Source organism: Eptatretus burgeri, chromosome 18 (genome assembly GCF_056783735.1).
Source record: "Eptatretus burgeri isolate ZD-2024b chromosome 18, Ebu_testis_v1, whole genome shotgun sequence".
Lineage (NCBI taxonomy): Eukaryota > Metazoa > Chordata > Myxini > Myxiniformes > Myxinidae > Eptatretus > Eptatretus burgeri.
The window spans coordinates 40,140,537-40,168,020 of record NC_140978.1 but is presented as its reverse complement, the minus strand read 5'-3'; the positions used below and the strand labels follow the sequence as shown (position 1 = coordinate 40,168,020).

Below are 27,484 nucleotides of genomic sequence, written 5' to 3'. Positions count from 1 at the left end.
TCAGTACCAGGGATAGCGGCTCCATTTCCTCATCCACCATGAAATATTCACCATGAAAGTCGAGATGTCTTACGTTTGTCGACAAAACGACGTACAGTACCATATCGGTGTCTCCGTGTGTGTCTCTCACCTCGGCCATGTCGCGGATTGTCGATGTACATTATAATCCCCTGCTCCGAAAGAGGGAAATGGTTGAGGAGGTGGATCCGAGACACGCGACGAGTGGGAGGGAGAGAATGGGCACGAAAGGGAGGGAACGAGTGGGAAGAAATGGCACACAATGGGAGTCGAGGGAGATAAAAGAAGAGAAAAGAGAATGAAGAGCTGAAGATATAAAGAGGTGGAATGAGGGAACGGGAGAACAAAAGTAAAGGATTCAGAGAGGAGCAAATTACCGGGAGAGTACTAGTAGGTGGCCCTGGGTTGAGCCGGATGAACCGGATCGCATCGTCTGCCTTGTCCAGCTGTTTCCCCATTGTGAGGAGCAGATGGTAAATCCCCTGCCTGTCGTCCCCCCCACACCTCCCCCTGTACAATTCACTGAGAACTCCAATTCCAATTTCACCCACCCATCCCTTGCATCAACTCTCCCTCACCTACCCCTCACCCTCTCCCATTACTCTCCATCAGATAACAGCTTCCTCACCTTCACCCCTCCAGTTATTCATCACCTTCACTGCCCCACACCCATTTATCATCATGTGCAGCATGTCCACAAATTACCGATCCAAATTCAAAACGTAATAAAAAAAAAATCAAATGGGATTACAACGATGTGGTTTGCTGCGTGTGAAATAACATTTCTCAAAGTTTTATTAGCCGGCTTCCCCCCACTTCCTCTGCAGGATGCTACTAGTCTCCATAAACTTGTTGTTCCACTCACGAATCGTTTTCTCGATGGTGGCTGCCTAGCTCCATTGTTCGTCCTGAACCTTCACTGAGCCTGTGTTACTGATGTGGTCTCGAATCCAACTTCTCCTTTTCTTGTAGGGATGCCATTTGCTGTAAACATCAAGTCACGTGTCACAGGCGACATCTGTAAATTAAAATAAAAATCTAAACTTTGAAAAATGTTCTTTTTCCACATGAGGAAAACCACGTCGTTGTATCCCATCTCATGATTTTTACCCAGTGCACATGAAGCGAAAAGTTTGGTTACACAAATGGTTCACTTCCGTCCCTCCGTCAGTCTGTCCATCCGTCAGTCTGTCCGTCCGTCCACAAACGTCAGTTTATGATTGAGGAACAACTTGATTTCAACTGAATGTTATACTTCGAACACGAATCGATCGCATATGTGCAGAGAGCAGTGAGATAATATTTTTTACTCTATCTGTCTATCTGACAGTCAAACAAAATTGAAAATCATTCCAACCAGGAAACGTACTGTTTTTAAGAACGTCACAAACAACAGGAACAAATATCTAATTCTAATGTTAGGTGTTGGATAGGGTGATGTTGTATAATAGCCATCGGGAAAATTTCAGTGAAGCCCCAGGTTTTTTTTGGACCCCAGGCCGACATTTTGATGTATAATTTATATTTTAGTTTAACAATGTATAGTTTTTCATGTTTTATTAGGTTGTTTACCCACATGTGCCGGTGATAATAATCCGGGCTGTGAGGGTCCATATTGGGCAAGTGTATGCACTTTTGAAAGAAATCACCAAACTTCCCTCAGATGACCTTTCATATGTCCTCTTCAACATCTGATACGGGACACAAACTTTTGACCTCATTGACAGCACCAAATTAGCGTAAATCCAATATGGCCAACTATACACAGCTTCGAGTTTTGACTTATTTGGTGTGTAGATTAATTGTATTGGTGATGATTAATCGAATGGAATAGGTTTCATAACCTTATGAGGTCAAGGTCATTAGAAAATATCAAGGCCACGGACATTTTTGGGCTAAAATCGCGATAATTTGCATTTCTTAAGTGCCACAGTTCAAAATTACACTTATTTAACATGCAACTCGATAGGATTATGAGATGGGGTTCAATTAGAGTTTGGTTAATGTGATTACAAGTGGTCAAGGTCATGTGAAAAGGTCAAGGTCAAGGTAATCTTTGTCCTGAATAGTTACAAAAATGCATATCTTGGTCATTAAAACTACATATGAGAGCTACTTGATTATCGATAGGTGGTGAGCACAAAAATATCTGTCATTTGCTCGAATCATGACCCGCTTGTAACCTTGCTCTACAGCATTAGCTATATGGAGCATAACTCTCGTGTCAAACTCTTCATGATTACACTCTGAGTGAATACTGGGCTTCTCTGGGTATTTGGCAGGATTGACTAGCACATCTTCATCATATGGAGATATCACAACTTTGCCCTCATCAAACACAGATTGTGCAATAACATCTGTGGGCAAAGCAAACAGCTGTTCTTTATTAGGATTGTCCCTGAGGAAACTGTCCCAGTTCCTTGGCAGCTTTCCATCACCAGTAACCTTTGTCTGCACACCTTTTCCTCTATTGCCCCTGGCAGTCTCCTTCAATCTCTTGGGTTTGTAACGATCCCATATAATGTCCACCCTGTTGGCTGAGAGGAGCCGCTGCTTCTACCTTGTCTGCTGCATAGTTGGTGATGTCTTCTGGTCAGCTGATGGTTTAAGGATATGCACCATGGCAGCTCCATCGATGAGTTTGGCATCAACATGCACATCCTCTTTCAGCTTTGCTTCGGTTTCGATACATGGCACCAGATCTGCATTTTAGCCGCTTCTCAGTTTTTCATGCTTTGAAAGAGAGGGGGTGGGGGGTTGTCAGCATTCTCATGTTATAAGAGCCGGTCAGCATTGCCCTCCCTGACTTGCATGGAAATGTACATAGGGCTGCCCGAGGAGATGCAGGTCATCTTTTATGCGGTGCGGTTCCTGTTTTGTCCTCATTTTCAGAGGATTTCCAGGGAAGGGAATTTTGTTCATTTTGATTGGGTTAATTACAAGCACTGCCCTTTTCTCCAGCCGCTCCTCTACAAATATTCACCTCCGCCACCGAAGGTGTAGGAGGTTATGTTTTAACGTCTTTCTTTCTGTTTGTTTATTTGTGTGCAGGATATCTCAAAAAGTTGTGCATGGATTCGGATGAAACTTGCTGGACACATTGGGTGTGTGGCAAGGACGACTCGATTAGATTTTGGTGAAGATCCGAATCCGGATCTAGATACGATAATTATTTAATGTCTAAAGTGATTCTTCACCATTGAGAGATAGGGCCAAAATAGATACATAACACGATATTTCAAAAACGTATTGGGCCCGATATGTTCTCATGGATCAGGCATTGTGTGGCGGAGGTATGCGCTCTCCTGAGTGCCCTTCTAGTTTAAATTGAATTTCCACTTGAAGACTGTATAAAACAAATCACCTTCTTAATTCTTCCAAGAACCATGCAATATATCAATATGTGTGTGCATTAGAGGGCGTGGCATGCCTTTCGAGGTAAGGAAGAGGCGGACATTTTCATCCCTATCATCTCTGTATGCATCGATCATCTCCATCAACTCGTCTTTATCGTAGCCATCATCAATATCGCGATCGCATTATTGGATCAAAATTATCGTCATTATTATTAATGGTAAGTTTAATGATCTTAATAACTCAAGAAAATAAACTTTTATGTTCTTCATACAGGAAAATGAGCCTGGTGTTGGCTGGCTTAAAATGTTAGGGTCTTGAGTTGTCATGCCATTACATAGCATCAGGTGGGTTGACTCAGGCTGTCATCCTTCTGAGGTTGGCAAAATTTTTATTAATGAAAATAAGTAGCACAAAACAATGCACGAACATCTATATGTTAATACTGAAGGACCAATGTTGTGCTCCTCCTAGCAGTCGCGTCACGTTTTTTCTTGGTACTGTGACCTGGACTGAAAGAAACTTCGTACCTGTAAGAGTGCATCGCGCATAGTGGCAATAGTCAACTTTCAACGCTGAAGCAGAATAAACACTTTTCGTTGAGATGGGGGCGAGGAGTGAAAAGGCGGGGGGCAAGGTAAGCAAATGTTTGGGCGGGGGTAAGCAAATTGAAAGCGGGAGACAGGGGATAATGGGGCGGGGGCTGGGTTGAATGAGGCGGAGTTGAGTGTGAGGGGTGGACAGGGGGGTGGGGCCCGGGGGCAAGTGGGGCGGGGAATCAAAAGAGGGGGGGTGGGTTAGTGAAGAGGCGGGGCCGGGGTAATTACATTTTTGGGCAGGGGTAAGCAAATTGAATGGGGCAGGGGCGGGGGATGAGTAGGCGGGGGCAAGCACACCCTGTCCAGTCCATGTCCCTCGAGTGTGTGTGAGCTGGTGAGGGTGGTTGAATGAACGGAATCCGTCTGTGACGGGGTTACAGCTAGTGTTAATTAAGGGTAGAGTTTGGAAAAAATTTTAAAGTTGAGATCCCTAACCCTATTTTCCCCATTCCCCCCCTAAGTTTGCCGGTTTGTGGTTCACGGGGATTTTCAAGAATGTATCCCGCGTGAATGGCAATGCCGTCCTGTATGGACCTGAACACTTTATGGGGTATCGTGTTCTATGAACTCTCTAGTAACCTCCACCCCTGTCTGTCTGTCTGTCTGTCTGTCTGTGAGCAGGATATCCCAAATAAGTTATGGACCGATTCGGACGAAACTTGGTGGACAGGTTGGGTATGTGATGACGACGAATAGATCGATTCCATTTTGGTGAAGATCCAAATCCAGATCTGTAAACAAGAATTTTAATGTAAGTGATTCTTCACCATTGGAAGATAGGGCCAAAAACGACGGCCATACAGTCGTGGCCAAAAATGTTGACACCCTTGAAACGCTGCGTTGTTCCTCTTCTTCTTCTTCTTCTTCTTCTAAAGACAAAACCTTTAGGACTCAACTCTTTTATATACAGGATCCGGATCTCCTTAAATACTAAACACTTGTACACATCCTCGCATTGGGGGTTCGTTTTGAGAGCGTCTATCATCAACTTTTAAATATATTCGGGCATTTGTTTTAAAGTTTCGAAAAGTTCACGTTACTATTTAAAGATAATTCCATTTTTTTGTGTTGTAATTTCGTAAATACACGATTTTCTCGTCATGAACAGGAGTTTCCATGACGGGTCTCGCTATTGGCTCCATCAAGGCACGTGACGAAATATTGGAAGTTGTTGTTGTTGCCTTTAAGGCCCGGTCACACCTTGACGTTTTAGCCAACGTATGCTGATTTTTGAATTTTTTTTCTAAAACGCTGGCACACGTTGAATACGTTATGGGTAAGTTTTGATAACATTGAGAGCACACTGAAAAACACTGCCATACATCGTTGTACGTTGGCTTTAAACGTTGTACTTTTCGGTTGTCCTCAAATTTTTTCATGCTTGAAATTTCACGACGTATGCCGGCGTATGACTCACACGTTCCGCTACGCTGGCCACAAGTTGTATGCACGGTCTGCGATTGTTGACAGACGTCAACACATGCTACTTGTAAGTTAATCATAAGTTGAGACACGCCGAGGTAATGTTTAGCGTACCCGAAACTTATTTCTAACCTATGATTAACGTGTTGTTGGCACGTTACGCGATCGTTGCCACACATCGACAGACGTTACTTTTAAGTTACTCATAGGCTGAAAGACGTCGGTATAATGGATCGTCCTTGCGTCAGCGTCCACGGCCACGGCCAGGACACTTATTTGCAGCATTCTTCAAACTTTTCTTCGGCATGACGAGGATGTTCACACTTCGATGTCTAGCTTGGCTATGATTCCAATTGTCCATCGGCAGCGTCTATTTAAAATAGTCGAGTTTGAGCGTTTTAACACGTTCAGAAGAAACGCTTCAAATTTCCAAACCCCAGCGTTAAAAAACAAAGGCGAGTGACAGCAATTTAAATCGTTCATTGTAAACAATGAAAATAGCAGAGTGGTACCGTTTAAAAGTCGTTGAGTGTAAAAAAAAAATCGAATTGTTGAGCGCAAGCGTCTACTTTCAATGGTGGGGTTTGAGCGATTTAGCACGTTCAATAGAAACGATTAAAATTTCCGAGCGCCAGCGTCAAAAAACAAAGGCGAGTGACAGCAATTTAAATCGTTCATTGTAAACAATGAAAATAGGTGAGTGGTACCGTTTAAAAGTCGTTGAGTGTAAAAAAAATCCAATTGTTGAGTGCAAACGTCTATAGTCCGGGAGCCAACCTGTGTACGAGGCTGTTTTAGGGTTGGACCTTACAGCCTCTGCTATAAAATTTTACACCCCCAGGATGTTTAGATATATGTTTGCAGTTCATGAAAACCAATGTTGGCAATTCATAAGCTCTTGCGAAAAATTTTGGCGGACGTTTTTGTTTGAGGAAGATTTGAAAAATTTGATAAAACAGCAATTGTCAATAAAATTTCTAAAAAAATTAAAAAAATCACATTCATGAAAAATAAATGTGAACTAAATGTAAGAATTCAATCAGTGCATTGTAAAATGACAAAAAAAAATTGCCTTTGTGGAAGTAAACCTCGTAAAAGTACATAATTTTGTGAAAAATGCCTTAAAAATAACGTTTTTTGAAGATGGCCTTTAGAACTTTTCTTATCATAGGCAGATGCTGCATTAGAATACTAATTTCTCTTAATGTGATATGAACATGGTATCCATGGCTAATTAAAACAGCAAATTTGAGTGAGTTCTATCAATTTTTAAAGAGAAAATTAACATTTTTGTCAACCAAAGTTACCCCTACCCCCAAAATCCTCTTACTCTATTGAACACAGTTTGGTTAAGGTTTGCTGGATCCAGGTTGGGTACTTCTGATTCACTCTTCCAAAGGAAAATTCAATGGTGTTTGGAGTGACATGGCCCTGGAGCAGACATACAACAATGAAGGGAAGACATCTCTGTTCAAAGGCATATCTCAGGCACCAGCTGCTCGAGATAAATATGTGAAGACAGCACCATTTCTCACAGCTGTATCAGAGAACATAAAGTCTATGGCTAATCTAGGCCAACAGGAATCTACTCATCATGGAGAAACACATAAGCAGGCAACAGAAGAACATATGCATGTTGAGGAGATCAAAGAAAGTGATATGCCAGCAGATGATAAACCCATTCCAGTGTAACAACCAAGTGGATCTGCTCAATAGAGCAACTGGTGAGAAGGATGCTTCAAAAGACTTGGTCCATGCTCAAGCTAAGGGCATGGAAGCCATTATGAAAGCAGAAGAGGTGGTCTCCATTAAGATTGAACCACTGAAGCTGGTAACTTTCTCCTCACAGAAGAAATCAAACCCATCAAGGAAACAGAGTTTAATCAGGATCTATCAAGATGAGACTGCAACTACACGTGTGTTGTGTTTCTATCGAGATGCCGACCCAGTCACAAGACAGATTGCATTTTCCCATGAGTGGACAGACTATCCATCATCCCTGTTTGAGGTTGATCCACGCTTAGCACAGGGGTTTGTAATGCGCAAAGGCAACAAGTCTGATTTCGTGGCAGTGCTAATTGAGCTAAGTGGCAGTGCTAAGAAGCTGAGCAGGATGTTGTTTTACAGCTGCCATCATTACCACAGAGTGACCTATACACAGTTTATCTGGTAGACACAATGGCATTTGTAAATAAATACCAAAAAATGGGTGCAAAAACATTTGGTGAACTTCCCCAGCTGTATCTTCGCAAGCTCCTGCAGTTGAAACCTGAAATGTGCAACTGTGTCAACATCATTGGTGATCAGTATGATTTTGATGATAGCCATACTTTGAAGGGTGATGAGCAGCAGAGGAGAAACCAGACAGACCAGGCAAGACAATTCTCACCATCCAAGAGTCTAGAAATTCCAGACTGGAATTTACTCATGAAGAATCCAAGAAATAAAGGAAATCTTCAGAACTTCATTGGCACTTCCCTTTGTGAGAGTCCTGAAGCTATTCCGGATGGAGTGACCATCATTCTTGGTGGTATGATGGAAAACAAAGGTCACACTCTTTCCATCACATCAGCATCAAGTTCAGTTCTGGACTTACCTTGTGAAGAACATGAAGAGGCAGACACAAGGATTATTGCTCATCTTGCATATTGTGTGGAATATCTTGATCACCATCAAGCTGTTGTGCATGCAACAGATACAGACATAATTATGCTGTGCATATATCACTTCTGCTGCTTGAACACATTGCAAGAACTCTGGATACAACGGCAGAATCAATACCTACCTATTCATGAGCTGGTAGAAGTGTTGAGCAAGAAGTACCAGAAAATCCTCTTGATGTCGCAGCTACACTTCTGTGCACATATGTGTTGTGTGGATGTGACACAGTGAGCTACCCATTCAGAAGGTGAAAAAGAAGAGGTCAGGTCAGGTATGGGAGCATGTGCCAGAACAGCGCCGGTACTCCAGGGGCCTCCGTCTGGCCACCCCCAGGCAGATGCCAGGCCCATCCCCATCTCCTTGAGATGATGGTCAACCTGCTGCAACCATGAGGGACGTGGTCGGCCCATTGGCCTCCTCCACTCATGAGACTCCCTCGCTGAGAGAATCTGGTGAGCAGGATCAGCGTCAGGAAAACGAGCCACATGTCCATATAGCCGCAGCTGACGCTCACGGACTATGCAGGTAACAAATCTCATCCGAGTCTCTCTCAGCAACCGCTCGTTGGACACAAAATCCGACCAGCGATAGCCAAGGATTCTTTGAAGAGACCTGGTACCAAAGGAATTAAGTCTCCGTCTCAGATCCTTGGTCAAAGTCCAAGTCTCGCACCCATAGAGCAAGACTGGAAGTACCAAGGACCTGAAGACTCGGACTTTCGTCCTCCCGCACAGGTACCGGCAGCGCCCACACCCCATGATCCAGTGAATCCATGACTCCCCAGGCCCGACCCAGACGTCTATTGACCTCCGGCTCACAACCTGCGGAGACATGAATATCACTGCCAAGGTAAGTGAATCTATCCACGACCTCAACATCCCTCACCACAAACAGACACAGACAGGACAGCAGCATCCAAGATGTCACCGAAAGCCTGGATCTTAGTTTTGACCCAAGAAATCCGTAATCCCAACGGCTCCGACTCCTCATTCAGCACCTCGAGGGCCCCCAAGAGGATGTCTAAAGTCTCCCGCAAAGATGACTGCATCATCTGCAAAATCAAGGTCCGAGATCTTTACATTGCCAAACGATGCACCGCAACTTGATCTCTCCGACATCCTCCCTAAAATCCAGTCCATACAAGTGCTGAAAAGTGTGGGGCACAGTACACATCCCTGACGAACTCCAGTAACAACTGGAAATAAGTCAGAGATGGTACCACCACACTTCACAGCACTCTCAGTACAGAGTAGAGTTCAGACATCAGATCGATCAGTTTCGGTGGCACCCCACGAAGACCAAGAATCCTCCAGAGGACATCCCGATTCACTGAATCGAACGCTTTACAGAGATCAACATAGGCTGCAAGCAGCCCCTGCCGAAACTCTCGTCTGCGTTTGGTGAGGACACGAAGTGCAAGGATACGGTCAATCGTTGACCTCTTTGGTGTAAAGCCTGACTGCTCTGGACGCTGGTGCTCAAGCAGATGGTGGCGAACCCTATCGAGAATTATCCGAGCAAAGACCTTGCCCGGCACTGAGAGCAGCGTCACCCCTCGGTAGTTGTTGCAGTCTTGGCGATCACCCCTTCCCTTTCAGAGAGGGACAACAAGGCCCTCTCTTCCAGTCAGTTGGGATGATGCCTGTGTTCCTGTGAAAAGAAGAGCGGCACAGGTTTCTCTGGGACTGATAGGAAACCTTCCCCACCTTGTTGATTTTGGAAGAGATAGTGAAATGGCAGCAACAGAATGTGTCATTGATGAGGCCAGAGTATACTGGACTGCTCTGCATGGCCAAAAAGGGTTCAGCTGTTTGGATACCCTCAGGCAGCATATGTTTGTCTCTTCAAAATTAGACCTTAGGTCACTGCCAGCAACAGAAGATGCGTTTTACTTCCTTGTTGTAAGAGCATTGTATCAATTGCTTCTGTATAGACGTGCACATCTCAGTGACCGAGCACTTCCCCCAGCCACAACATTTGGCAGAACCCTTATCAATGGAAAACTGGTCCCAATTCTCATGTCTAAGCCAGCCAAGCCAAACATAGACAAAACTGTGTCTTGCATGTGCAAATTATCCAAATGTCTGAAACGATGTTCATGCAAAAAGGCTGCTGTGCCTTGCTGAGTGACATGCATATGCCTTGGTCAGAGAGGTTCATGTGGTGGAGTTGTTTCAGAGAGTGACTCTTCCTCTGAAGAGGATGTTTCATGTCACAATATTGTGTTAATCCATTTCTAATTTTATCTTCCTTAAAACCATGGCATGTAAAAGTATGTTCTTGTTCCTGACCCCATTGATAGTCAAGCATTTCTGAGTTGCATAAATCTTTTGTTGTTTGACATATAACCTTGTCAATTGTAGGTAGGTTAAATCTACACCAATTGTGATATAGGAAATGAACTCCTCTTTAATATGAGGGGTCATTTGTGTATATAGGTTTAGTGGTTATGATTTTAGGACAATATGAATTACCCCTACCCCCATCCTACATCTTTGCTTTTGCCAACATTTTGTTATCAGAGGGGGCTCGCAAAAGTGTTGACTGTGTTGTTGCGCAAGAGTTTCACCATTGCCAACATTGGTTTTCATATACTCAAAGGGTGTCTCTTTATGAAAATCAACACAAAAATTTTATAGCAGACCGGGCAATTTTTTTTTAATTTTGATCGGTTGGCTCCCGGACTACTACTTTCAATAGTGGAGATGCAGCCATTTAAATCGTTGAGTGGCAGCCTATGAACCTACCCGTGGACACGCGGACGCAAGGAGGATCCATCATAACCCACACCCTCCCCCTCACACTCACCTACTACTGCCAACATGAACAAACTACTACTACTACTAATACTAATACTAATACTAATACTGTTACTGCTGACATGGAAATCGACTCAAAAAGGACTCGAAAACACTGTTGGGTTCCCCTTTTATGAGCAGGATTTTTATATACCAATTCCCAAAACCGCTGGGAACACGTCTTTATATGGCAGTTGTAAGCTAGAAACACATTCATTTTTTTTTTTTTTGTCGACCGGAAGACGTCATTGGAATACGTCTCCATACGTCGATGTGTGTTGGGACTACGTAAAGAATTGGTTCAAAGCACGTCAAACATAAGTTAGAAATAAGTTTCGCGTAAAAAAGACATTACCGCGACGTGTTTCGACTTATGAGTAGCTTATAAGTAGCCTTTGTGGACGTGTGTAAGCGTCCACATATCGTGTGTAAAACTTATCCCCATCGCATGCGGAACGTGTGTCATACGCCGAGTACGTCGTAAAATTTTGAACATGTTTAAAATTTCTTGACGTACTCTACTTACTACGACGTATGATAGCATACTTTAGCGTTCTACTCACGTATACCAAACTTACTCATACCGTATTTGATGTGCCCCCAACGTTTTAGACACATTTTTCTTAGGTCGGCATACGCTGGCAAGATCGCCAAGGTGTGACCGCGATGTTGTCACTTCCATTTCTACGGCAGTTATGATTCGAATCGTTGTGCGTCAGCCTTTTAATAGGCTACGTCACGACATCGTCGGCGATGCGTGCAATGCGCTATGCCTAAGTTAGACTATCGTTGGGCATCGGTTGTGTAGGCCGACAACAGGTTCAGCATTCGTTGGTATAAGTTATCTATAACACAACGAAACGTTCTGTGTCCATTACTAATATGTTATGCATACGACCAACTCGTTATGAATACGTCCGAATCTTAAAAAAAAACATCAAAAGTTCAACGTCAGCCAGCGTTTTACATACATTTTAATACGTTGCCATCGCTGGCTAAAACGTCAAGGTGTGACCGGGCCTTTAGGACGCGGCTCTTGGACACATTTGTCCTTGTTACCTCACTATTACAAGGTAAGCTCTGTATACATTTACCTTAGGATATGACACGGTGAGCTCTGTATACATTTACCTTAGGATATGACACGGTAAGCTCTGTATACATTTACCTCAGGATATGGAACGGTGAGCTCTGTATACATTTATCTTAGGATATGACACGGTAAGCTCTGTATACATTTACCTTAGGATATGACACGGTAAGCTCTGTATACATTTACCTCAGGATATGACACGGTAAGCTCTGTATACATTTACCTCAGGATATGACACGGTGAGCTCTGTATACATTTACCTTAGGATATGACACGGTAAGCTCTGTATACATTTACCTTAGGATATGACACGGTAAGCTCTGTATACATTTACCTCAGGATATGACACGGTGAGCTCTGTATACATTTACCTCAGGATATGACACGGTGAGCTCTGTATACATTTACCTCAGGATATGACACGGTAAGCTCTGTATACATTTACCTTAGGATATGACACGGTAAGCTCTGTATACATTTACCTCAGGATATGACACGGTGAGCTCTGTATACATTTACCTCAGGATATGACACGGTGAGCTCTGTATACATTTACCTTAGGATATGACACGGTAAGCTCTGTATACATTTACCTCAGGATATGACACGGTAAGCTCTGTACACATTTACCTCAGGATATGACACGGTGAGCTCTGTATACATTTACCTTAGGATATGACACGGTAAGCTCTGTACACATTTCCCTCAGGATATGACACGGTAAGCTCTGTATACATTTACCTTAGGATATGACACGGTAAGCTCTGTACACATTTCCCTCAGGATATGACACGGTAAGCTCTGTATACATTTACCTCAGGATATGACACGGTGAGCTCTGTATACATTTACCTTAGGATATGACACGGTGAGCTCTGTATACATTTCCCTCAGGATATGACACAGTAAGCTCTGTACACATTTACCTCAGGATATGACACGGTAAGCTCTGTATACATTTACCTCAGGATATGACACGGTAAGCTCTGTACACATTTACCTCAGGATATGACACGGTAAGCTCTGTACACATTTACCTCAGGATATGACACGATGAGCTCGATATGCATTTACCTCAGGATATGACACGGTGAGCTCTGTATACATTTACCTTAGGATATGACACGGTAAGCTCTGTACACATTTACCTTAGGATATGACACGGTGAGCTCTGTACATATTTACCTCAGGATATGACACGGTGAGCTCTGTATACATTTACCTTAGGATATGACACGGTGAGCTCTGTACATATTTTCCTCAGGATACGACACAGTAAGCTCTGTACACATTTACCTCAGGATATGATACGGTAAGCTCTGTACATATTTTCCTCAGGATACGACACTGTATGCTCTGTATACGTTTACCTCGCTATTACACGGTAAGCTCTGTGTTGTGTTAGAGACAGGACACGACGACGTAAGTCAGTGTTATCAAACTCACAGTTATTAATCATCGGTCTCACAAAATGGTGGGAGCGCCGTAAAGCAGGAGGCGGGGCACCGTAAACCAGTATAGTTGCCGTAAAGCAACAGTGCAAACAACCATTAGCTCCCAGCGCTGAAGTAACATGGCAGTCTGCCGACAAAACACTTACCCCCTTTGGAAAGTTCAGGTGTGGAAAGAGGACACAAAGTCCTGTTGGTAACCTGGGCGGGCCCGGCCGGGTCCGGGCCATCATTTAGGTCCATCCAGTGGAGGCTGTGGCCTGACAACTGGGCAGCAGACATGTCTAGTGATGCATCACCGGCAGGATGTCAGGGACGTCTTGCAGGGCCACGGGCGTGTCCAGCAGCGCTGCGGGCATAGCCAAGGGAGCAGGCACGTCCGCACCAGAATTCGAGGGAGCCGGCACCTTCCAAAGTCGGCTGGCATGCCAACGGGAGCCGTCAGTCAGCTGGAATGTAGCGAGCTGGCCCCAGCTGACGGCTGACCTGAAGGGGTATGGACAAGAAGGAGCGCAGTTTGTTGTCGTGATGAGGGTGACGGGTTCTGACCCAATCTGAGACCTGGATGGTAGGCGTCTTAGCCCAACGTGCAATGATGTTGGTGAGACTCCAGTAGTGGAGTGTTGCGTCTCCCTGTCGTGTAGCAGTGTCTGGAGTGAAGCCGTTTGAAAAGTGTAACCCTGGGCCAGGTGTGCTTGGATGCGATTTTTCAGCATTTGGTTGAAACGCTCTACCCCTCCGTTAGCCTGCAGATGGTAGAATGCTGTGTAGATGTGGTGAACCCCACAGCCCTCCAGGAACGAAGAAAATTCTGCCGAGGCGAATTGAGACCCATTGTCAGTTGTGGTGGCCTGAGCGAGCCCACAGCGTGCAAAGAGCATGTCCAGGGCGTCTACCATTGCTCCAGTGCTGACCATCCCCACGGGGATCACCTCTGGCTATTCGGAGTGCAGGTCATAGTCCACCACCAGAAAGAGCTAGTGATGAGGAACACCATGGATTTTGCCACAGATGTCTAATTGGACATGTTCCCATGGCCTGGTTGACCAGATGAGCGGCTGCAGGGGAGGCGAGGTCGGAGGGCCGGTTGTGCCACTGCCCCGGCAGGCGGCGCAGTCCTTTACCATGGCTTCGATGTCCCGGTCGATCCCCGGCCGCCACATCTCGTCCCGTCACCTCTGTTTAAGCTTCACTTTGCCCAAGTGACCCTCATGTGCCATTCTCAAAACACACGCACGCAAAGCATTTGGGACCACAGTGCAGAGCCAATAGGCTACACAGGTGTCATTCCAGCAGGATAGGTCTTCTTTAACACAAGTGAACGGCATCAGCTCCTCAGGCACACAGGATGGCCATCCAGTCCTGATGTAGGTGCAGAGTGTTGAGAGGGTGGAGTCCTGTTCAGATGCCTGCTGGAGCTCCTGTAGGAACACCGTGGCTTTGAGAGGGGCATGAAGCAACTGAATGAGGTCATGCTCGACACTGTCAGAGCAGCAGGTGGAGACCAGGGTGTCAACAGAGCGGGAGAGTAGGTCTGCCGCCACATTGTCCCTGCCCGGCGTAAACTGGAGCTGAAAGTTGTACTGATAGAGGCGTTCGGACCACCAATGCAGTCAGAGCAGTTTGTGGCCTGTGCCCGAGGTAGACGTCACAGTTGTGAGTGCTTGGTGGTCGGTCCGGAGGGTGAACGCACGGCCATACAAATTCATATGCCACCGCTCACACGCCCAGATGCAGGCCAGCGCCTCATGTTCACCCACAGAATACCTGTTTCGTTGGGGTCAGGGCCCCAGAAGCAAAGCCAATGGGCTTCTCCACACCATCCTGCACCTGTAAAAGTACAGCTCCCACGGCAGCGGCCGACACATCGCAGATGACGAGGGTGCAGCTGGCCAGGTTTAAATGAGCCAGGATGGGTGATGTGGAAAACTGAGATTTCAAGAGGTGGACGGCCTCGGCACAGTCTGGTGTCCAAATCCCGGGCTCATCCTTTCTGAGCAGCTGGCGGAGCGGTGCCATCGTTGTGGAGTATCGCATCAGGAACCGCAGGTATTACCTGCGGTTCCTGCCTTAGATCATGCCAAAGAAAGAAGCAACGTGGGCTGCTGAAGTGGGCTCCGGAATGTTTCTCCTGTGAAGAGGTCGAGGCCAAGGAGGATGGCATTGCGACAGTCGATCTAGAATGAGAACACAGTCAAGTGTTTGGTGCCCATTCTGTCGATTTTAGAACTGCCATACCTGCAGAGAGCAGTGGAGGGGTGCTGTAGCGGCAGGTGATTGAAAAATCATTTATAATTGTCCAGGTCGAGCAAAGATACCATAGCCCCTGTGTCCAATAGCAGGGGTACACACACACATCACCCAGTTGAATGGTGCATGCTTTGAAAGCCACCGGGCTGGAGCACACATTGTGTATAATGGTGGGTGTTGTGTGTGGAGGTTGAGGCCTTCGTGGTGCTGGCATAATGGCAGGGGCAGAGCGACAAAATTTTAGCAAAATTATTTAGTTTTCCACAGTTCCTGCATATCTGCCAATGTACAGGGTAATCCGGTACTCTCGTAGCATGAAAAGCGGAGCCACAATTCCCACAGCGCTCTCGGGGACGCACACGTCTGTGGTGGAGTCTGCGGGCCTATGGGGAAGGGCATGGTGATGATGCATGGTGGGCGTGATGATGAGAGGGGTGGCCGTGGGGTCGGCAAGGGATATGAGGTGTGCACGCCGCCTGAAGCGTCGTAGTAATGCTGGAGTCGGCCGGCTCGTGAGTGTACCGAGTACGAATAAAGGAGAGCTGCCGGGCAGAGTACACCCGCGCTCGCACTCGTGCAACACAGCCCGGCTCGACTGTTCCTCCGCTTCGTGTCTGCCTGCTAAGCATCTCCCATTTCAGTACAGTACAGTTGGCGAACGAGGATCTGCGGATCGGCGTGTGTAAGGGCGGTTCCAAGCTACGGAGCCAAGGGTCTCACGGAGCATGGCGGAAGGTCGCGGCACGGCACACGGACGTGTACCCGTGTTCGGGGGAGATGAGTTCGAGTTGTTTTCTGAACAGTTGGGTTGCTACTTTCGGGCGAATGATGTAGAGGATGAAGAGAAACGCAAGGCGATCTTGCTCGCCTCGCTATCAACGGAGCACTACCGCCTGCTGAGTGATGTGGTGGCTCCAAATAGACCCAGTGATGATGTGCTATCCTTTCAGGACATCGTGGCGAAAATGAAGACCCACTTGGCGCCGGAGAAGTCGTTACATCTCGCGCGGTTCCAGTTCGATCATCTCGCTAAGGGTGGCGAGGAGCGCGTTGCGGACTTCGTGGCACGAGTGAAGAATTCGGCTGTGCCTTGCAAATTCACGGCAGAGGAGCGTCCGACACGGCTCAGAGATCGTTTTATTTCTGGTCTGCGAGACGCGAAGATGGTAGCGGCTATCCTGCGATTAACCGACATCACGTTCGACTCGGCGGTCGTGACTGCTTCGTCTGTCTGCTCACGGATGTCCGTGCCATTGCTGGCCAGGACGCAATGAGTAGCTCCAGCTGGAGTATGGCGGCTAATCCCGAAGTCCACGCGGTAACCGGACAAGTGCCGCGAGTCACGCAGCCCGGAGTCCAAGCGGTGGCTCAAGTGCCGCAGGTCGCACGCGCGCCTGGCGGTGCGGGACGAGGGGCACCGCAGCACGGTCGCACCGGGAGCGAAGGGGCACCGCAGCACAGTCGCACCGGGAGCGAGGGGGCACCGCAGCACGGTCGCGCCTGGAGCGAGGGGGCACCGCAGCACGGTCGCACCTGGAGCGAAGGGACTTTCTGCGGCTGCTGGGGGTGTGGGGGTCCGCACCTGCGACAAATGTGCCCGTATAAGAACACCATGTGTTTGCATTGTCACAAGGTGGGACATTTGAAGCGTGTGTGTCGGATGGCGGGGGCCGCCGTTGGGGTCTTGGATGACGAGGTGCGAGAGGACCCCAGTGACCTGGAGATCGGCCTGCAACCGGGGCCTGACAATGCCGGCGAGCCAGAGCGGGAGATGCAACCACGGTTGAGTCTGTTTTCCGTTGGTTCGGAGATGACGACGCCTTTCACGGTTGAGGTCGAAGTGAATGGCCAACCGACTGTGTTTTGCGTGGATACCGGGGCAGCAGTGTCGGTCATGGATGAGCGGGCGGCTCGTGGTCTTCGCGGTATTCGCCTGGTCAAGACGGCCTTGTCGTTATACACGTACACCGGTGAGGCGATTGCACCGCTTGCGAGGGCCGACGTCTCAGTGCGCTACCGAGATCGACGCGCCCAGCTCTCGGTGTTCATTGTACGAGGGGAGGGCCCCCCCCTGTTGGGTCGAAACTGGCTGGCGCACCTCGGACTGGGTCTCCGGTTCGTACCTCCAGATGTGCCAGTACTCTCTTCGAGGCCTTCGTCGAGTACCGAGGGCGAGGCTCTGGCGGGCGGCGAGAGCCGTATCAGCTCTCGCGATGAGTTCCCGCGCTTCGCTCGCGATGAGTTCCCGCGCTGTGGCAGGGTTCGTGAGGCAATGCGCGTCGGTGTGGTGCAGGCAGCTTCGACAGGTGACGGTGGGCCCGTGGCATTGGAGGGAGTCGCGAGTCACAACATCGAGTCGACAACCAAGAAGCGGACTCGTGGTGCGGGTTGTGGGTTGTTGTTCATGGCATATGTGCTTTTCCTTGCTCTAGTGATGCAGTTTAATGTTGTTGAAATAAATGCCAGCAGTTCTCGTGTAAAAGTGGATGTGGCGGAGATCAGTCAATGGGAGTTGGATTATGATCAATGTGATGTAGGGGCTTCAGGGACGGTGGTGGCGAATAAAAAGGTTGAGTTGGCCGTCCACTGTCCCGGGCCGCAGGTAATTGCTTTGTCATGTGCTGGGATTTTATCAAAAAAGCGCGCTGTACGGAAAAATGAATTTGCGATGCTTCGAATATTATTCGTAATGATTTATAACGAGCCTATGAATGCAGTGTGGTTTAAGTGGAGTTGCTCCCGTCTAGCGGCCGTGTGGGTCTCGGAGATCGACTCGGAATCAAGACTGGTGCCCTGGTCGGCGTTACCCCCACCTCTGATTGCGAGCGCAACTCGCTGTGTTCGCTCAAGGCCGTTGGGACGGGCGTTGGCGTCTCGACTGATTGTGGTGCGTGAGTTGTTTTGGCGCATTAAATGCATGCAGCCAGCGGCGCTGTTCAGTGCCCCCGGCCAAGGTCTAAGGCTGGCGCCACGACTTCCAGATAGCGGGCTGCCGGCCTCGGGATGTTTATCTACATCGGGTCTGCCTGGGGGGAGTGGGCCGGAGGCGTTTGATGGGGCCGGAGGAGGTTGGCTCGAGAGGTCGTTACGACCTTGGCCAGGGTCATGTCAGCATGGGCCGCCTGGGGGCGTTTTTGCTGCATAATGCTGCTGTGCTTCTCATTTTGCTGCTTCATATCGGTAACGCGGTCAGACCTGACCTTTGCTGCTCCACGCGCTCGCATCGACGCATTATATGATGTGGTGTGCTATTATACTTTGCTATTTTCATTTTATTTCCATGATTATTATACGAAGTCCTTCGTGTTCTGCATGCTTCTTATAATAATAATAATCATAGTTTTAGGGGGGAGGAGTGTGGTGGAGTCTGCGGGCCTATGGGGAAGGGCATGGTGATGATGCATGGTGGGCGTGATGATGAGAGGGGTGGCCGTGGGGTCGGCAAGGGATATGAGGTGTGCACGCCGCCTGAGGCGTCGTAGTAATGCTGGAGTCGGCCGGCTCGTGAGTGTACCGAGTACGAATAAAGGAGAGCTGCCGGGCACAGTACGCCCGCGCTCGCACTCGTGCAACACAGCCCGGCTCGACTGTTCCTCCGCTTCGTGTCTGCCTGCTAAGCATCTCCCATTTCAGTACAGTACAACGTCGCTGCTGCATTTGTTGAACAGAAGGGCCCGGGTCTGAGTCATCAGGCTGCCGCAGTGTCTGTGCTGCCTGCTGTGTGGCAGGCGGTAAATCGTCTGGTTCTAATAAAAGTCTCTCGCACACTTTTACACATAACATTTTTTGATGAGCAAGTCCCTGATCATCTCATCTTGCAGGGCCCCAAACTTACAGGAGCTAACTAATCCTCTCAAGTTCACAACATACTGGTGTACTGACTCACCCGGCAGTTGTTTACACTGCCTGAAGAGAAACCACCAGAGAAGAACACTGTGGGGCTGAGAAATGTGTTTCCAGAAGGGTCACGGCCGTAGCGATTGTGTTGGCAGTGCCCAGTGTCCCAAATATCCGCTGGCCTTCCGCACCCAGGCAATGGAGTAGCAAAGCTTTTTTCCTTGTATCACTCGTGTCTTCCAAGCTGAGCACGATGATACAAGTTTCAAAGGAGCGAATCCAGAGAGTCCATAGCACCGGAGGCTCCCCTGGCAGAACAAAGAAGGGAAGAGGCGGTGGAAGAGAAATTCCAGCCATCTTTGTCGCCAATTGTCGTGTTAGAGAGAAGACACGACTATGTCAGGTCAGGTATGGGAGCATGTGCCAGAACAGCGCGTCGCTGCGTCCACTTTCCGCCGGTACTCCAGGGGCCTCCGTCTGGCCATCCCCCAGGCAGATGCCAGGCCCATCCCCATCTCCTTGAGATGATGGTCAACCTGCTGCAACCATGAGGCACGTGGTCGGCCCACTGGCCTCCTCCACTCATGAGACTCCCTCGCTGAGAGAATCTGGTAAGCAGGATCAGCGTCACGAAAACGAGCCACATGTCCATACAGCCGCAACTGACACTCACGGACTATGCAGGCAACAAATCTCATCCGAGTCTCTCTCAGCAACCGCTCGTTGGATACAAAATCCGACCAGCAATAGCCAAGGATTCTCCGAAGAGACCTGGTACCAAAGGAATTAAGTCTCCGTCTCAGATCCTTGGTCAGAGTCCAAGTCTCGCACCCATAGAGCAAGACTGGAAGTACCAAGGACCTGAAGACTCGGACTTTCGTCCTCCCGCACAGGTACCGGCAGCGCCACACCCCATGATCCAGTGAATCCATGACTCCCCAGGCCCGATCCAGACGTCTATTGACCTCTGACTCGCAGCCAGCAGAGACATGAATATCACTGCCAAGGTAAGTGAATCTCTCCACGACCTCAACATCCTCACCACAAACAGACACAGACAGGACAGCAGCATCCAAGATGTCACCGAAAGCCTGGATCTTAGTTTTGACCCAAGAAACCCGTAATCCCAGCGGCTCCGACTCCTCATTCAGTACCTCGAGGGCCCCCAAGAGGATGTCTAAAGTCTCCGCAAAGATGACTGCATCATCTGCAAAATCAAGGTCCGAGATCTTGACATTCCCAAACGATGCACCGCAACTTGATCTCTCCGACATCCTCCCTAAAATCCAGTCCATACAAGTGCTGAAAAGTGTGGGGGCAAGTACACATCCCTGACGAACTCCAGTAACAACTGGAAATAAGTCAGAGGTGGTACCACCACACTTCACAGCACTCTCAGTACCAGAGTAGAGTTCAGACATCAGATCGATCAGTTTCGGTGGCACCCCACGAAGACCAAGAATCCTCCAGAGGACATCCCGATTCACTGAATCGAACGCTTTACAGAGATCAACATAGGCTGCAAGCAGCCCCTGCCGAAACTCTCGTCTGCGTTCGGTGAGAACACGAAGAGCAAGGATACGGTCAATCGTTGACCTCTTTGGTGTAAAGCCTGACTGCTCTGGACGCTGGTGCTCAAGCAGATGGTGGCGAACCCTATCAAGAATTATCCGAGCAAATACCTTGCCCGGCACTGAGAGCAGCGTCACCCCTCGGTAGTTGTTGCAGTCTTGGCGATCACCCTTCCCTTTCCAGAGAGGGACAACAAGGCCCCTCTTCCAGTCAGTTGGGATGATGCCTGTGTTCCAGGCAGAGCACAAAACTGCATGCAACGACACGAGTGCAGCATTTCCACCAGCCTTGAGAAGTTCGGTATGGATGCCACAGATCCCTGGAGCTTTGCCCTGTTTCAACTGGTACACCTCAGCCCGTGTTTCCACAAGCGAAGGTGGACCACAGTTGATTTGAGGGTCAGCAACAGGGATTGTAACACCCTTGACGTCCAACTCGACAGCTGGGGGATCAGCCTGGTACAACCGCTCAAAGTAACCGGCCCAGCGGGCCTTCACTTCAGACTCCTCTGTCAAGAGCCGACCACTCTCTGCTCGAACTGCAGTGCTCCGAGGGATGGGCTTGGATGAACGTAATGCGCGAATTCCCCTGTAAGCGGGACGAGAATCACCTGTCCACAGGTGATGCTCTACCCCCTCACAGATTCCTCGCACATAGGCCTCCTTGTCCACCCTCAGTGCACGTACAGTTTTACGCCTCAGCTCCCTGAACAGCTCAGCTCTGCCATTCAGCCTGGCCCTGCGACTCTGGTCAATGGTATCCAGTGTCCCTCGAGAGACAAAATTGTTCTTTGCCCTGCGGTGAGTTCCAAGACATCCACCGGCAACATCAAGGACGGTGGTCTTGAAGGCGCTCCACAACTCTTCAGGACCCCCCAAAGCACCCAGACCCCCCAAGTGTCCACTCAGCCTGTTCGCAAACTCCTCAGCTACTCTCTCATCCCTGAGCTTGGCAACATCCAGCCTAGGCTGGGATGGTACCATTCTCCAGGATTTAAGGTGCAGCTTTAGAGTTGCTACAACAAGCCTGTGGTCAGTATTGAGGAACTGAGCACTCCGGTAGACCCTGCAGTTCTGGATCAGCCTCCAACGACCGTCAATGAGGACATGGTCAATCTCCTTTGCCACACCGCCAGCGTTGGAATACCAAGTCCAGCGATGAGCTTGTGGGCGCTGAAACCATGAACCAGCCACCCTAAGTCCATGACTTCTTGCAAAGTCAAGGAACTTAGTGCTATTCTGGTTCATAGTTCCTGACCCATGGGGACCAACACACACCTCATAACCATCCCTATCAGTTCCAGTCGATGCATTGAAATCCCCCAAGACTAGAAGTGTATCTCGTCTGGGGCACTGATCAACCACAGACTCGAGTGTGGCGTAGAATGTGTCCTTCACGGTGAGATCACTCGCCTCAGTCGGAGCATAAACAGAGACCAGTGAAATGACACCTAAGGAGTGACGAATCCTTAATCTCATAATACGCTCGTTGACCGGTGTTACCTCAATTATCATTGGGGTCAGCTTATTGGACACAGCTACAGCAACTCCTTGGGTATGGTAACCATCAGAGCGACCAGACCAATAGTAGGTGTAACCACCCACCATTATCTTGCCGCAATCCGGTCTCCGAACCTCAGAGAGAGCTGCAATCCCGATGTCCAAACGCTTGAGCTCAGATGATAACAGAGACAGGTGATCATCCTCTCTTAGGGATAGGACATTCCAGGCACCCACCCGAAGTGACCGCCTCAGGTTAACCCAAGGAGACCGCCGTCTGGTGGACGACACCTCAGCACCACTCCGACACACTCTCCCGCAATCTGACCCAGGGATGTTACCCCGTGGTTTCCCTCCGATCAAAGATTGGGGGTCCCGAAGGCTTTGTCCCAATCCCGTCATCCGGTGAGCTGCCCTGCGAAGGGAAGCTGCACAGGAGGTACTCCCACAGAGTGGGTTTTCAGATTTTTTTGCGTTTTTACGTTTTGCGGAATGAAGGGTTTTACGGTGGCCGGAGTGCAAATCCTGCCACCAACCTCTTAATAAGAAGTAACCCAACTGCAGGAGGACGTCTGCAGACACAGTTGGGCACTAGATATGGATGGCCGTTGGCTCACAAGGAGCTCCTCCGCCCTTTGACAGGTTTTGTTTTTAATCCTGCTGGGTGTCCATATCCAAACACCCTCCTCACCAGAAAACCTGGTGGGGGAGACGGTTTAGTCGCCGACAACCCGACCATGGAACAGGTTAGTACAGGTTTACATGGTACCTGTAGCAGGTCACAGATCGAACCTGACCTGACAGTAGGTCAGGTCAGTACGTAGGTCAGTGTAATCAAACTCGCAGCTTTCAATCGTCGGTCTCACAAAATGGCGGGAGCGTGGTAAAACAGTACAGTTGGCGTAAAGCAACAGTGCGAACAACCATTAGCTCACCGAGCTGATGTAACATGCCAGTCTGTAGACATAACACTCTGTACACATTCACTTCAGCATATGACACGATACGGTCTGTACACATTGACCTAAGTATATCACACTGTAATCCCTGTACCCTCTTACCTCAGCGCCAGTATTGGTTGTTGTTGTTTTATTGTTTAGGATGTGATGTCATCTGCCACCATCCCACGCACGCTGTTGTGCTTTTTTCGCATATGTGATCTTTTTCCTCTTCGCTCTCTGATTGCCTCATGCTCATGCTCGGTGTGTTTTGCGTGAGCCACCAATAAAGCTCAATCTGTTCACATAAACGGCGTGCTGTGTGTGGATTGACAACAAGATAAGGTCTATCCCTGCTAACTAACATGGTGGCAGCGATTTCGGCCCTATCTTCCAGCCTTTCAGCCGACGAAACATGCTGTAGCCGAAGGCCTCATGATTCTTCATCTTCACAACCTGTGACGGACCACCCGAACAGCTTACAATCTGAGTAACACAGCTGTCGACCCGGTTTCTGTGAGGAACGTTTTTATCTGCATCTACGATGATGGCAAACTCACATCGGGCCCCCAAATTGTGGTGCTTTACTAAATCGGAGAAGATTAATTCTTTTGAAAACTGGAAACAAAATCTCCATTACACGTTTTCCCAAGACCCGAGTTTCACTCCTTTTCTTGTGACTGGCTTACAATTGCTCAAGAAAACGAGAACACCTCTCTGGGGCTTTAGCAATGATGGTGAAGATGTCACTCAAAGCAATTGCTGCACAGCTCAGCTAAAAGTGAACACGTTGGAGATGATGCTCAGTCAAATAGCCAATTATTGACAAGTCATTGCACACAACATGATCGTTCCTGATTCTATCTCCTTAGATCATATACACCGATGAGCCAAAACATTATGACCACTAACAGGTGAAGTGAATAACACTGATTATCTTGTTACAATGGCACCTGTCAAGGGGTGGGATATATTTGGCAAGTGAACAGTCAGTTCTTGAAGTTGATGTGTTGGATGCAGGAGAAATGGGCAGGAGTAAAGACCTGAGCGACTTTGACAAGGGTCAAATTGTTATGGCCAGACGACTGGGTCAGAGCATCTCTGAAATGGCAAGGCTTGTGGGGTGCTCCCGGTCAGCAGTGGTGAGTACCTACCGACAGTGGTCCGAGGAGGGACAAACCACAAGCCGGTAACAGGGTGTTGGGTGCCCAAGGCTCATCGATGCGCAAGGGCAACGAAGGCTATCCCGTCTTGTCCGAACCGACAGAAGGTCGACTGTGGCACAAGTCACAGAAAATTTTAATGGTGGTCACGGGAGGAATGTGTCACAATCCACAGTGCATCGCACCCTGCTGCGTATGGGGCTGCGTAGCCGCAGACCAGTCAGAGTGCCCATGATGACCCCTGTCCACCATCGAAAGCGCCTATAATGGGCACGCCAGGGTCGGAACTGGACATTGGAGCAGTGGAAGAGGGTCGCCTGGTCCGATGAGTCCCGTTTTCTTTTAGATCACGTGGAAGGCCATGTACCTGTGCGCCGTTTACCTGGGGAAGTGATGGCACCAGGATGCACTGTGGGAAGACGACAAGCCGGTGGAGGGAGTGTGATGCTCTGGGCAATGTTCTGCTGGGAAACCCTGGGTCCAGCCATTCATGTGGACGTCAATTTGACACGTGTCACCTACCTAAACATCGTTGCAGACCAGGTACACCCCTTCATGGCAATGGTATTCCCTGATGGCAGTGGCCTCTTTCAGCAGGATAATGCGCCCTGCCACACTGCACACATTGTTCGGGAATGGTTTGAGGAACATGATGAAGTGTTCACGGTGTTGCCCTGGCCTCCAAATTCTCCAGATCTCAATCCGATTGAGCATTTGTGGGATGTGCTGGACCGACAAGTCCGATCCATGGCAGCTCCACCTCGCAACTTACAGGACTTGAAGGATCTGCTGCTAATGTTTTGGTTCCAGATACCACAGGACACCTTCAGGGGTCTTGTAGAGTCCATGCCTCGACGGGTCGGCACTGTATTGGCGGCACACGGAGGACCAACAGCATATTAGGCAGAGGGTCATAATGTTTTGACTCATCAGTGTATGGCGAGTCATCTGCCTGCATTTTGGTTTTCAGTCGACCGGTGCACATTTCCTAGATTTTTCTGATATCTGTTTAGAACCAGAAGAACACCCAGAAGACCTGTACCAGCACTTGGCAGCTTTTATTGACAACAATCTGCTATGCCATGATGGATGCATCTCGCCTCAAATGGCACTGAGTCTGTCAGTTCACGCAGGAAGATTGGCATAGACTGCAAGCAGCCATCTCTCTTCAGGACTGATCTGCCAATCTGCATATCTACTGCCCCTGATGTTAACCTGATGTTACCCTGGGAATTCTTCCACAGAAACCTGCTCTCTTTTGCACAGATTCATCCCAACTCATCTTCAGTTATCCCATCATTCTTCCCACCATGGTACACTGAATCTTCTGGTGAGGCAACTGCTCTGAAACAACTTCCCTTCTCTTTCTGGAAGGCAAATCCGACTAAAGGCAATCTCAATGTATTCCAAAACACCCGCAACAAGTGTGTGTCCACTCAAGAAAGCCAGAAAACAGCATCTGCCCAACCTCAAGTTTGAACTTTCAAACTTGTCTCCCTCCACTAGAACCTGGTGCCACATTGTGAAGTCTGTCTCTGGTGTACGCTCCCCTTCCATCCCTTCCCTCACTTCAAATGGCACCACAGCGGACTCTGCTCGTGAGAAACCCGAATGCCTCGATTCTGTGTTTGCTTCCAAATCCTGTGTCCCAAATCCCTCACTCTCTGTACACAGTCATCCCCAACTACTCCTGGACTCTGTATCTTTTGCTCCTGAGAAGGTGAAGAAGTTTCTGGCAACCCCTGACTATGACTCTGCTACTGGACTGGACGGCAACAGGTTACGTGTCCTATAAACCTGCTCTGCTGCTCTTGCACATCTTCTATCTCTGCACTTTTCACCTTATTATTTGCCCTAGGTCATCTTCCATCTGCTTGGAAATGAGCCAACATCATTACATGAAAAAAAACATTACATAAAAAAGGTTCAAACGATTCCCTTGACTACAGACATGTGAGCTTACTTCCAATCAGCTTACTTCCAAGAAATGAAATCCATTATTGCATTTTTTGAACACTTAGTCGAGGCTCATATAAGAGCAAACACAGAGCATATCACAGAGGGAGCAGAAGACAAGAGAGGGTGAGAGAGGGAAGCACAACAACAGTAGGGAACAGCAACATCAAGAGATTGAGGACGGTGGCAGAACAGATAAGCGTGGTATTTGCGGATATCTTTAATGGCTCTTTGGAGTCAGGAGAGGTACCACAAGATTGGAGAGCAGGAAATGTAACAGCACTGTTAAAGAAAAGTTCCAAAGAATAATTAGGGAACTATAGATCTGTGAGCTTGACTTCAGTGGTCGGAGAGGTGTTGGAGATGTTAATTAAGCAACAGGATTGGGAACCACTTTAATAATTTGAAACTAATTAAAGGGAGATCATGTTTAAAAAATTTATTGGAGTTATATGAAGCAGTTTCTAATTGAGTGGATGAGGGAAGGGCAGTGTGTGTGGTATATCTCGACTTGCATAAGACATATGAAGGCATGAGGGTTGTTCACTAAGGTGAGGGCTTGCAGAGTGGCTAGTCAGGTAGCTATCTGGATTGGAAACTGGGTTACTGATAGGAAGCAAAGAGTGGCTGTGAGTGCGAGGATGTCTTGTTGGAAATATGTAAGTAGTGAGGCACCTCAGGGATCAGTACTCGGACCATTATTATTCATAATTTACATCAACAATTTGCATTATGGGGTTGAGATGGCTTTTTAAATTTACAGATGACACAAAGCTTGAGAGTATTCTCGATAACAGAGGGAAGTGATCAGATTCAGGAAAGTCGAGCTGCTTTCATTGATCGGGCAAAAGATTGGCAGATGCAGTTTAACAT

The 27,484-nt window shown here is 48.2% G+C and overlaps 1 protein-coding gene across 4 annotated transcripts in view; it reads right to left on the bottom strand.

Annotated features, from left to right (window-relative positions):
- Positions 1–13,410, bottom strand: part of LOC147008949 (uncharacterized) — an 82,742-nt gene extending 69,332 nt beyond the window's left edge. For 2 of the 4 annotated variants that reach the window (XM_085864421.1, XM_085864424.1), the window contains exons 1-2: positions 13,392–13,410; positions 2,579–2,751 (exon numbers count right to left, since the gene is read on the bottom strand). Coding sequence is in view for 1 of the 4 variants with exons in the window: in XM_085864419.1 (XP_085720545.1) it covers positions 131–139 (9 nt within the window). In the remaining 3 variants the exon portion in view is untranslated. Of the gene's footprint in view, positions 1–130; positions 337–2,578; positions 2,752–13,391 lie in introns of those variants that run through there. The other 2 variants (XM_085864420.1, XM_085864419.1) reach the window with 1 other exon arrangement.
- Positions 13,411–27,484: the final 14,074 nt, after the last annotated feature.